Source organism: Lepisosteus platostomus, chromosome 17 (genome assembly GCF_059453375.1).
Source record: "Lepisosteus platostomus isolate fLepPlt1 chromosome 17, fLepPlt1.hap1, whole genome shotgun sequence".
NCBI classification, from domain to species: Eukaryota; Metazoa; Chordata; class Actinopteri; order Semionotiformes; family Lepisosteidae; genus Lepisosteus; species Lepisosteus platostomus.
In genome coordinates this window covers 129,647-142,765 of record NC_142627.1, presented here as the reverse complement: position 1 = coordinate 142,765, position 13,119 = coordinate 129,647, and the positions used below count along the sequence as shown (strand labels likewise).

General features: G+C 42.4%; 1 protein-coding gene and 1 long non-coding RNA gene across 3 annotated transcripts in view; one reads left to right on the top strand and one right to left on the bottom strand.

Moving 5' to 3' along the window:
• LOC148645905 (von Willebrand factor A domain-containing protein 7-like) overlaps positions 1-13,119 on the top strand; it is a 49,829-nt gene that overhangs the window by 26,948 nt on the left and 9,762 nt on the right. For both annotated transcript variants that reach the window (XM_088610365.1, XM_088610367.1), the window contains exons 12-15: positions 491-637; positions 3,183-3,275; positions 3,825-4,093; positions 4,398-4,531. In XM_088610365.1, the coding sequence (XP_088466491.1) occupies positions 491-637; positions 3,183-3,275; positions 3,825-4,093; positions 4,398-4,531 (643 nt within the window). The remainder of the gene's footprint in view (positions 1-490; positions 638-3,182; positions 3,276-3,824; positions 4,094-4,397; positions 4,532-13,119) is intronic.
• LOC148645906 (uncharacterized) lies at positions 5,253-12,522 on the bottom strand. Its single transcript, XR_015927965.1, has 2 exons — positions 12,456-12,522; positions 5,253-5,692 (listed from the first exon to the last, which is right to left on the bottom strand). It is a non-coding gene; the product is annotated as an uncharacterized LOC148645906 (long non-coding RNA).

Sequence of the window (13,119 nt, the reverse complement as noted above, 5' to 3'; positions counted from 1 at the left end):
AAGCTCAAACTAAACATTTTTTTGGTGTTAGCAGAAACTGCAATGAAAAATATAAAACTGTTTATTTCTTACAGAAAAAGGAATTCAACATTTCCTTTATAAAAATCATTTCTGTCCTCTGGGAACAAACACTATCACCATCTTAATACAACAAGCAAATAACACCTCTGTCCTTTACAACACACAGTTTGTCTTTCCATTGAAAACTGTTACAATGAGTAACACACTCTATTCTACGTAAGTATTAACAAATCACTGGTAACACCACCAATAATGTCTGATGTCAGTCCTCTACTACAGTCAAAATACTTCACCTCTAACATTTATCAGCAAAAGGACCTCACAACTTGTTATTGCTGCACAACAACATGTTATTGCTGTTCTGTACAGCAGACAATACATAACATCTCATCTCTATAATGACACACTTTTCCTCTGTCCTGTACAACTCAAAACAAGTGTTGTGTTTATTGTAATGTGACTCCTGCAGGTTTATCTCAGAACAGTTCTGTGATAGAAGGACCTTTAGGCAGGCTGCATGCTGTGGGGAATTTATACACTGTGTACCTAGAGAACCAGACTGGACTGTGGGAGATCAATGTCACATCCTCAAGGCCCTGCAGCATCAAAGTCACAGGTGAGCTCTCTCAGTCTCTCATTAATGCTAGCATTAATGGAGTTTGTGGTTTTGTATGATCGTGAATGCAGTTTTACATCTTTTGAATTAAGGATATGATGTTGTGTATAATACAACTTGCATTATTTGTAGAAGTTGATAATGTTGAAGATGACTTTTCAAGGTAAGAGTGCTGGGTATTGTTTTCATGGCATCACTACACATTTCTGTATAGTAATTATTTTCTTTGGCTTCTTGGTTTATTTCTTAAGAATTCTCTTTTTTAAGGATTAGAGACTGTTTGTCATGATCGCTACTCCTCCTCCTAAGGGCGCTCCAGCCCTTCCTCGTTCTGTCCCATTACCCACACCTGTTCCTTATTTCAGCCCCACTTCAGTTCCACCTTAAAAGCCAGACGCGGACGTCACTCGAGGCTCTTCATTAAATCCCGTTTCGTGAGAGCCCGGGTCCTGCTGCGTCTGGCTCCATTATGGTTTTAACTTTCTGTTGCTGATCCCCCCCGCCGGTTCCAACCCGGTTCCCGTTCTTTTTCCCCCGGATGGATCGCCTGGCCATGGACTTTAGCTTCTGTTTTGGATTACCCGTTTGGACTTCTACATGGATTGTTTGCCCCGGAATCACTACCCCTGGACACCTGCACCCCTTGGACATGCCCCCGTCTCCATACCCTCTCCTGCATGACTTTTTCCCCATTGTGTCGTCTGCATAGGGCCTGGAAAGAACTGTTCGTGACACTGTTTACAGAGATGATTTTGTGTTGCGAAGTTCTTCAAAATTATAACTAGGTAACATGTGTATGGTAGCACAGTGGTTAGCGTTGCTACCTTACAGCTACAGAGTCCCTTGGTTCCATTTCTGGGTGTCATGACTAGTGCTGCCCCTGGACATGTAGGTGTTACAGACCCAATAGCTAGGCTTCCGGCACACACCACAGGCACAAGACAATGTGGCACCAAGCCAGCCTGAGGTGACACTGTCTCCTCGAGTCTGGGGATGGAGTTGGCTGCAGGGTGTTACTCTCATCAGATTTGGATAGTGGGATGGAGGACAGCCTGCTGGAGTTGGCCAGGGTGCAAATAAGCAGATTGACTGACTGGAGAGCAGGAAGGGGAGGTGCAGGATGGGAATGAGCCACCAAAGTCCAGAGCTGTGTTTCATCTAAAAGGCATTGCAGGAACGAGGAGTCTGACTTCCCTGGCCGGCAGGAAACTCCCAATAAGGGAACCACAGACCAGGCCACTTTTGCACTGTCAACCTGGTCTCCTGGAAGACAGTCCTCAGGGGAAGCACTGTCTGGAAAAAGACAGAACCAGATTTCCAGGACTGGGCAAGGAGACATCTGCTGAGCTTCTCTCTCAACCACTGGAATCCTCCAGACAGCACAGCCACAGGCAAAGCTCCTGCTGGAGCCCTAGCGAACTGGAACTTTTAGACAGGCAGGGCATCTACATTAGGATGCTGTTTATAGATTACAGCTCAGCCTTCAACACAATTGTTCCCTCCAAGCTGGTCCTGAAAATCTGGAATCTGGGCTTTTGCAGTTCCACCTGCAACTGGATACTGGAGTTCATGATGGGTACACCACAGGTACAAGAATGTACACTAGGTGGATGCTGCACGTTGGTGGTGGAGGAGAGTCCCTGTTACCTGTAAAGCGCTTTGAGTGGAGTGTCCAGAAAAGCGCTATATAAGTGTAAGCTATTATTATTATTATTATTATTATTACTCCTTGTTCACCTATGATTGTACAGCCATTTACAACAGCAACCACATTATTAAGTTAGCTGATGACACCACAGTTATGGAGCTGATCACAATGTTGACTCTGTATAAAGGAGTAAGGTTGAAGTAAGACAAGATGTGAAAAGGGTTAACTTAAGTCAGTTCTGCCTGAAAATTAGACTTCTAAGCAACAGGAGTTTATGGTAGGAAAGTGAGAACTGATAAGGATTCCAGATGCCAGCTAGGAAAACCCCTGGGGACTTAATCCCTGACCATTTGGCCAAAAGGCTGTTTAACTGGTGAAACACGTGACCTCCCCCCTTTACCATAATAACGAATGACGTCCGAAGCAGCAAGGAAGGACTATATAAACCTGAAGTTTGTAGCAGCACCTTGAACAATATTCCGGTTTTGTTGTTTCTTGTGGGAAACGGACTTCGGCTTTATTGTTCCTTGCTCATCTGTTTAACTTCATCTCGGGATCCAGAACCTTATTCTTTCTGTTACAACAAGGTAGAGCCCCTAATAAGGATGAACAAGACAAAAGAACTCATTGTGAACTTCAGGAGACCCAGAGGGAATCTCGCCCCAATCAGTATTGAGGGCAAATGGTCAGCTGCTTCAGATTCCTCGGACTGCAGATCTCCGCCAGCTTGGCTTAGCCTCACAACACAAAATATAAAACATGAAAGCTGTATTTAGCACATTTCTATTACAATAACCGCCAACAAATGAAGGGTTTTTGAAAGTTTTCAGATCCTGATAATTCGATTGAAGACTTTGCATCTAATTTATTTGGGCTGATGACTGTGTCTGTTCACAGGTCAGAGTGTCATCGGTTTCCTGTATTCCTTTGTGCAGCTCTTTCAGGGACCTCACCCTGGCTTGGCATTGATCGAGGGGCGCCCCCAAGTTGGTAAGATAGGAAAGTCAGTTGTTTCAGGTGAAAATGGGTACATAACAAGTGAAATGCTGATGGTTGCTTTGGTGTTCTATTAAGTTTCTTTTTTTGTATTGACACAAAGTTTACCTGTGTCACTCTCTCTTTCATCTTCATTTCTAAAAATATTTTGATATTTTTCCTACGTTAGCAGAACAGTTTCTTAGATTGACATAACAGACCACTTTAATCTCCAAGTAGATTCTCCAACTTAAAACTGCTGCTTTTCAGGATTTAGGGCTTCATTCACTCAACTGCAGTAGTATTAGTAGTATAAACTGCATGTATTAAATTCAATTTGGTTAAATTTAGCAACACAGCATAGCAATCTTGCCAGGTAGAAGATGGAGTTTAGCATGAACAGAAAAACATTATATTTATTATGATATGTAAATAATTCAAATACATTGATATTTTTCAATTATGATTTCTGGAAATGTGTGCAATATCTGTATGTAATTTTGTGATTATCCTAATAGTCACCTATAATCTACCTCTCAGCCTTTCTCATTTTTTTTTCCACAGGCAAGAATGCCACTCTGTTAGTGTCAGTAACGGGCTCTGAGTCTCTGAGAGTGGCAGAGGTCTCTCTGGTGTCAGCTTCTGGTTCAAGAGTGCAGAGGGGCAGTATTACTCCACTGGACAGGAATGACAGGAGAGAATATCTGGTGTCAGTGCCCAGTGTACCTGCAGGGCAGTTCAGTGTCTTACTGATTGGGGTGGACAATACTTCATCCACACCCTTCCAGAGGCAATCCAACACTCAATTCACATCCACCAGCATTGAGGTCAAGGCAAGTAAACACTCTTACCAGCAGTTTGATGGGTAAGGTTGGGCAAACAAATGTTCAACTGAAATTTGTCTATTTACAATTAATTTAAACAGGACAGATACAGATACTGTCTTTTATTTTCATTCTTTATATGTTTTTGTTTCCTGTGACCTCATAGGGTTAAAATTAAGAGAAAAGAAGTCTGATGTCCTTAGCATGCAATAAACATATCCTAAGCAGTTGAGAGTAACTATAGTGCTGGCATGATTGTATTACTTTGTGGGGTGATTCACTGGTGAAATAACGTAGACTGTTCACCTCAAAGGCTCAGGCCAACACAACTCTGGAGCCTGGAAAAGATTTCATCATCCCCTTCACTGTAGCGACCAATGGGATGGGAGAAACATACACCATCAATGCACGAGATGACAAGGGATTCGTCAAAGCATTCACAGACAAGTGAGTACAACAAAAAAAAAATAGAGGAAGAGAAACAAACAAATAAGAAGTCATATTACTTTTCTTCTGACATAAATAGTTTAAAATAAATTATGCAATAGATGTATCAGTAATATTGCCCCAACCCCCGGAGCACTGGATTATTGTTAATAAAAGTCTTGGTACTTAATAGAGTTTAATTTAGTATTGATTCATTTCCAAACTTTACATATTAGAGGGAGCATATTTCCTCTGTCAGTTGGGTCATGTATGACAATTTCATATTCAGTCAGCAGCTCCACTATAATGTAATTCTGGAAGACTAAAGTGAGAAATTGCCTCACTAGTTGAATTAAGGAGAAACCTTTGGGAGGCCAGAAAGTCCAATTGCATAGATAAATTTAACAGGGGTTATTTGTGAAGGATTTTCTTGTCCACAGGGGAATGTGACACTTTACTGTATTGTAAGCACTGCTGCAGTAAACTGGATTTCCTTGTTTGACTCCAGTACCAGCACATACCTTGTCCGGCTTAGCTTTTGTGATCTGAAAGGGTACAATAATGCTATTCTGTGTTGCAAAAATGGAGATGTTGATACATAATGAAATAAAAGCCAAGTAGGTTTTGTGATTACAAGCTATGGAGCAGACCTGGTTCTTATTAAACAAGTCTTTATTACTCCAATGTAAAAAATTGAAAGGACTATTAATAAGTTTGTGACAATAGAAAATAAGTGAAACCATTTCTGTGATTTAATTAAACTTTTTTATTAACCATTAAATATAAATTCCATCCATATAAGTCAAAATTTAGCTACAGTACTACATAATTACATCTTAATGTCATGATGCTAGTGTCTGGGGGTTACACAAAAAATAAAAAAATACACAAAGTAAATACAATTTGAAGTTTTTTTTACCAGATGAAGACATTTCACATGGTAGAATAGGAATATATAAACGGTTACAAACAGCAGGAGGCCATTTGAGCCACGTTTTCCATTGGATAGTTATCATTTAGGGTTAGTAACATTTTAACAAAAAGAACCATGTTCAATCACCAGGGTTTGACAAAATTTAGGATTTTCACTTTCACAAATGCTCACGAAGAGTAATATCTGGTTACATAACTACAGTAACATATCTTCAACTCTTGACCTGCTCTGGGGCAGCTGAACGTATCCTGGAAAAAACAGGAAAAGCTATTGTAAAACATTACTAAGATAAACTGAACCTGGCTACATTATGAGTTGAAAACTACAACAAAATTGAAGCGTCATACACTGTATGAATGGCAGCACCAGAGGCATTTGCATTGAAAAAACTTTTTTTCAATATTGTAGCTAGTCAATAAATTAAACAGAAAACTAAAGAAGAAGAAACTTTATTTTACAGTTTGCATATTAGCAAATTACTGTTTTTGTCTTGGCTGGAGATTAATGTATAAAAGGTAAGTTACTCTTTTAAAATGTGAGTTGGTCGAACACACTGCATTTCAGCTGTGTGATGCCATTAAAGTCAACCTGTAATGGCAATCAGAAAAGAATGTTCTTTAATTACATGTGAGTTGTTTAGGTGGCTGGGTGTTAACCTTACCAGGAAAATATTATCATAGCGCTAATATTTTTTCAGCTCATGGAGTCATTCTGTCTTATTTTTTTCAGAAAAGCATGTGAGGAGTGAAGGTGCAGGGCTTTCATTTTGTAAGCATGATACTAGAATGATGTCATCAGCACTTAGACAAGTATTACACATTGCTAGTTTTTTATATCAAAAGGGCTAGTTATTAATAATATTATACCAGTGAGTTAAAGAATGTATATATTACTTGTCCTGAGGGTGATATTTTTAAGTTACTCATGCAATAATTCCCCTATAGATGTTGCAAATTCAATATTGGTATGAGCGTCTACTGAAAACATTTTTAATAATATTGCTTTGAAACTTTAAAAAAAAGTTACTTTAAAAAAATAACATTACAAAAATAATTATTATTAACAGTGCCAAAAGAGATTTTCTTATTAGGCCAGACTCACTGGGTGTCTCTGCATAAGATTGTTATTAATCCTTTATTGTGCAATTATTTCTTGTATTTATATTATTCTAATTCTGTTTCAGTTGACTGAAAGTAAGAGTAATTATATTCAAAATTATTCAACTAAAGTAAAAGTGGATGACTAGAAAGTGGCTATGACTAAAAGACATTTAAGTCAACTTGGCTAAGATTATGACTAAATCAGGTGACTGAATTAACACTGCTGGAGCCCCACAGAAAGACTCCTTTTCCTTCTTGAGATCAGGCTGAGAGAATGGCCACCACACAGTGGAGTACAGTGAAATTGCCACATTGCTTGTTCTTAGTTAAGTCTTTGTTCTTTGTTAGCAAGGTTAGTTAGCAAAACAATGTGTCTGAATGTCACAGTCCAATAACAACAGCATACACTGCATAACAGTCACTAAACTAACAGAAAATAGTTTAAAATTCAATGTAGTCAGTGCACCACTGTACAACAAAAGACACACCACTAACTGAAATGCTGTAACGCATCTGATTCCGGAAGGTAAACCAATATCTTACACCAGCTAGTTACAATGCAAAATTACACATGATAATGTAAAATGATCATGATCAAAAACATTTATCCACATCAAAGAACTGATTAACCTAACAGAGTAAATTAACATCCTTAACTAGCTACCTCAGTCTCCAGACCTCAATTCAATTTATTATAACCATTTATTGTTCAAAGTCAAGAAGGCAAACCACCGATGGAAAACAAAGTGCCTGAAGGACCTAGAGCATATCTGTCTTGATAAATGGTCCAAAAAAACTGTGAAGACCAGAACCTCATAGTAGAGTGCAGGTAGCATCAGTCTGATTCTTCTCCCTCTTGATTGTGTAATGCTCACCAAAAATCCTGACAGAAAATTAGGCCTTGTAGGGAATGTCTTAAATATATAGTCCATTGCAAGTCATCGTGGTTTCACTGTGCTTGGATACTGTGTTCAGTTCCTTTAGTTTTATCTGAAGATAAATAGAGCAGCCAGAAAAATAGTTGAATATCTGTCGTCTATACAGGTGTGGCTATGTGGCTTTTGCCCGCCTCACCTCCTACAGTGCTTAGAGGCTAGCCAGGGGACCACCATTCATCAATGTTTCGCCCCCTTACCGCGGTACATCTCCTAGTGGTGGGGCAGTGACAGGGATGTCTCCCTGTCACCCCCTGCAGCTGGCCTCTCCCTAATTAGTTTTTTTCTTGCCCCCAGGTCCTATCTCTTCTCCTCAGCCATAGCTAGAAGCTTCCTTTTTCCACCTCCTCCACTAGGTGCTTTACTGCCACTCCCACATCCCCGAGGAGGTGTAACATTGATGTACTTTTAAAGCTTCAGCATTCCACTTCCACAGGGCAGGTCTCCAGTGTGGTCTCCAGCCACCTTCTCTGCATTCTGCTGTGAGCTCAGAGTACCTCAGCCTCTTCCTCTCATATGCGGCGTCTATTACCCTCCTCTCACAGGACTGTCAGTTCTACAAGGAGTACAGTCTTGGTCTCTTCTGTCCACACTACTATATCAGGGCACAGTGCCGTGCTACAGATTTGCATTCTTGCAGCCCGTCAGAATATGCTGCAGGTTTCTATTGGGGGTGTCACAAAGATGGCAGGCCTCCTCCATCCTGTACCATAGGTGGGGTTTCTTGGAGCAAGGCAGGATATCATAGGTCGCCCTGATCAGATAACTGAGGTGTGTTTACTGGGACCTTCCACATGTCCTCCAGATGATTTTCCTGTTCACCACAGTCTCACACTTAGTACAGCTTCCCTGTTGGCCTTGTGAAACTGCTTTTATCCTCTCCATCTTTGTGACCTCCATGACCACCATCTCTTTCCAATCATTATTGTTGGCTTTGGACCACATGCGAAGTCTGTCTCCATCCTAGTCCTGCTTGACCTGTTGGGATTGATCCAACCACCTCCCTGTGTTGCAGCCTGTTCACGGTCTTCTGCATTTAATCTTGTGCCCTCCAACTTCTTCCAGTATGCACCTGGACATTGACACCTCTGAGTGTCTGGTTGCTGGACTCTCTCAGTTCCATGATTAGCCTGCTCTTCTCCTGCTTATAGCCTACACTTATGGATTTTATAGGAAGCTAGAGAGAGTTCCTCCCAAAGAGGCCCATCTCTGAGAGACATTGTGGGAGGTTTAGCCACTTTCAATTGTAAATGTTGGCTTTTATGTCTATTTTTTCAATTATTGTTGAGGTCATCTCACAGATCTTCACATTATCCTTTGGTACAGTATAAATTGGTAGCACCACACCTTGTACTTTCCAGTAATCTGATATCTCTGCTGCATTAATATCTATATAATAGTATACCATATAATAGCATTAATATTTATTATCTGCCAAGACTTGGGTGGGTTGCTCTGCAATCAGGGGGATGCGCTCTCCGCCTACCGAAATGGAGATCTCATCCTTATCCCCTTCCTGATTGACAGGCATCTGGACTTACTTGGCTTAAACTTCACTCATGCCCAAGTGATCAGCTCATCCATTCTCCTCAACAATCTGGCTGTGCATGCTGCTGTCCTCAGTGAGCTCGTGAGGTCTTCCATGTCCCTGATGTTAGCCTTATGCCACCTAATGATCTCAAAGGCCACCACGAACAGTATTGGAGAGAAGGAACATCCCACTGTTATTCAAACTTCCAGTTGCTGCCAGCCTCTTGTATAATCCTGTAGCGCAAAGCACATTTATAAGTCCCTGAAGTAGTTGATTACCATTCCTTTAACACATTCTGGAAAGTAAAACAAGTCCAGGACAAATGCATTTAAATGCATGTACATTTCAATTACACATGATGTGCTCTGTGTTACGATCCCTGCCTCCCAGCAACGGAAGAGGCAGAAGAAGGCGTAGTCTTAGTTCATCAGTCCACCTATCAGTGTACTTATTCACCACCACACCTCCGTCTCATTTTGTATTTAAGCACTAGTCTTTCCCTCCCTCCTCGCTCAGTATTGGGTTTTCCTTTTGAGCTTCTTAGTTGTGCTATGCCTTCTTCCTCTTGTTACTTTGTTGGTTTTCGGACTTCGGTTTATTCGGATTACGGCTTGGCGTCGGTACTCACTCCCTGTTCTGGATTACTGGCTTCCCCTGGACTCCCGGATGGCTCTTTCGACTACGGTTTTTTGGATTACGGTCTGGCTTCAGTAGCTCACTCCCTGTCTGGATCTCTGGCTTCCCCTAGACTCTCGGATAGCTCTTTCGTCTTCGGTTTTGGATTACGGTCTGGCTACGGTTACTCACTTCCTGTTTGGATCTCTGGCTTCCCCTGGACTCTCGGCTCGTTCCTTCGACTACCATTTTTCTTTGGATCATGGCTAGACTTTATCAGCTCCTGCAAGTGGGTTCATTACTTGGTTTCGGTTTCACTTACCGAATCCGTAACAGAATACTGAGCCCTATAACATGGACCCAGCGGAGCAAGAGGATAATCGTTCGGTTTTAGATCATCACGGGCAAGCATTACTCCAGTTAACGGCTTCCATCCTACAGATTTCAGCGCACCTGTCGGCAATGCCGCCTACCGGTAGTGGTGAAAGTAATGCTGAAGCAGCTGTTTCGGCACAGCCCCAGCCGGCTTTTACACCCGCCCCTCGACCTCTTCCTCTTACCCCACCTGACAGGTTTGACGGCAACCCTACGAAGTGTCGGGGCTTCTCAGCTCAGTGTGCACTGGTTTTCAGGCTCCATCCTGAAACTTTTTTTTCTTCTCAGGACAAGATAACCTTTGTAGTTTCTTTGTTAAATGGCCGTGCTCTGCAATGGGCTACTGCTCTATTAGATCGCGAGGCTCCTGAAGTACAGAACTACGATCTCTTTTTTGAGAGATTTAAGGTTTTTTTTGTCGTTCCTCGGCTGGACAAGACTCCGCCTTCCGCCTCTCTTCTATCCGCCAGGGCCACAGGTCTGCACAGGATTATGCCATAGACTTTCGAGTAGCAGCGGCTGAGACTCACTGGGATGATTATGATTTTTCTTTTCCGGCAAGGATTATGTGAAGAAATTAAGGATCACCTGGTATCTATGCCACAGTTGGGCAGAAGTAATTTCCCAGGTGTTAGAATTAGTCAGACGAGTAGAGAAAGATCTCGGACATGAATATTAGAGATTTTTTGGCCACCACCTACCAGAACCCTGGACTTGGAAAAACCTATGGAAACTGCCCGCACCCGGTTAACCCCAGAAGAAAGAGAGAGACGCCGACGAGAGGGTCGCTGCATGTACTGTGGAAAATTAGGACACTTTAAAGCTGACTGCCCGGTGTTACACTCATCTTTGAGGCGCCTTCCTACTACTCAAGATCCTGAGGTGAGGGAGAGAATTCGATCCTCTCAGTTTTTTTTCAGGATTTTCCACGCTGTTTTGGGGCAATAAACGGATGCCACTTCTTGCTTTTTTTTACTCTGGGGCAGCGGGGAACTGCCTCCATAGCTCAAAGTTGGAACTTACCCTTGACCCAGGTGACTCCCCCTCTTCGTGTACAATCTATAGATGGTTCCCCAGTATCTCCAGGATTAATAAGATGGCAAACTGAACTAGTAAGATTGCAAATTGGCGCCACACACATGGAAGATATCTGGTTTTATCTCCTTGAGACCTTGCACATCCCCTGGTCCTTGGCTCCAACAGCATGACCCTAACATTTCTTGGTCCTGCAGAGAAATATTTACTTGGGGACCCTGATGTATAAGTAGTTGCTGCCGTCTTCCTGTAAGAGTTGCATTCACAGAAACACCCCCTTCTGGTGTTCCTACTATACCCCCCAATATTCTGATCTGTAGGAAGCCTTTAATGAGCAGGAGGCTTTGGCTCTCCCACCCCATCGACCTTATGATTGTGCCATCGACTTTTGCCAGGAACTATCCCTCCTAAAGGTTGTATATTTCCGCTCTCCAATACTGAATCCGAGGCCCTGAAAGTATATATACAAGATTCGCTGAAGGCTGGAATTATACGTCCATCCACTTCGCCTGCATGTGCCAGTTTTTTTTTTTGTGGGAAAAAAGGATGGTGGGCTTTGTCTCTGTATTATCGCGGCCTTAATGAAATCACTATTAAGAACCGGTACCCTTTGCCTCTAATTCCTGCAGCGCTTGAGTCCGTGCATGGGGCTAAGATCTTCACCAAACTAGATCTACGAGGGGCCTATAAATTAATCCGTATTCGGGAAGGGGACAAGTGGAAGACAGTATTCATGACAACCCATGGACATTACGAATATTTAGTCATGCCTTTTGGTTTGGTTAATGCCCCAGCAGTATTTCAGACCTTTATTAATTATATTTTTTGTGATCTGCTGCAAAGCTGCAAAGATTTGTCTTGGTATACCTTGATGACATTCTAATTTTTTCTAATACCTTCCAGGATCATGTTCTCCATGTCAGAGAAGTACTCTCCCGGCTCATTAAGAATAAACTGTATGTCAAACTGGAGAAGCGCACTTTCAATGCTTCCAGGATTCATTTTTTAGGTTACATCTTCTCTCCAGAAGGGGTGGAAATGGACTCAAGTAAAGTCTCCGCGATTACTGATTGGCCCACACCCAAGAACCTTAAAGAGTCACCGGCCGCTTTGGTGACTCTGGATAACCTCGGGCCGATCGCACGTCCTCCGTGGCGGCGACGACTCATTCGAATGTCTGCCCTATCAACTTTCGATGGTACTATCTGTGCCTACCATGGTGACCACGGGTAACGGGGACATACAACATACAACAGTTCCTTGGCTTTGCTAACTTTTAAAGGAGGTTTATTCGAAATTTCAGCTCGGTGGTTGCTCCCATAATCTCTTTAACTCGCAAAGGACCTACACAAGGTAAACTAGATTCAATTTTCCTATCACCTACACTCCAGGCTCTAAAAACATCAAAGCTGATGCTCACTCACGAATCCATGACGCCCCGGGGCTGAACTGCTTCCTGAACCCATCATCCCATCTGGCAAATTCCTGGGTACTGTAAGATGGGGCATAGAAGTTATTGATAGACACGCCTTGGCTGGAAAACAGTACCTCCTCTGTGCCCTCAGGACAAGTTATTTGTCTCAACCCCTGTCAGATCTTCAGTCTTACAATGGGGACATGACTCCCGTTCCGCCGGACACCCTGGATAGAGACGTACCTTGGATTTAATCTCCAGAGACTTCTGGTGGCCTACCATGGTGAAAGATGTCAAGGAGTATGTCAAGGCCTGCTCTATCTGTTCCCGAATTAAGTCTTCTTGGATGAGGGCGGCAAGCCCTCTTTAACCCTTACCTATCCCCGACCGTCCTTGGACCCACCTCTCAGTTGATTTTATTACAGACCTTCCACCAAGCCAAGGATACACAACTGTTATGGTAGTAGTAGATCGCGTCTCTAAATCCGCCCATTTTATTCCCCTACCATCCTTGCCTTCGGCTAGGGAACTAGCAGACTTGTTCGTACTGCATATTTTCCGCCTTCACGGCATCCCTAAAGATATTGTTTCTGATAGGGGCCCCCAGTTTGTTTCCCGATTTTGGAAGGCTTTCTGGGAGCATCAGTTTCGCTAACTTCATCTTACCACC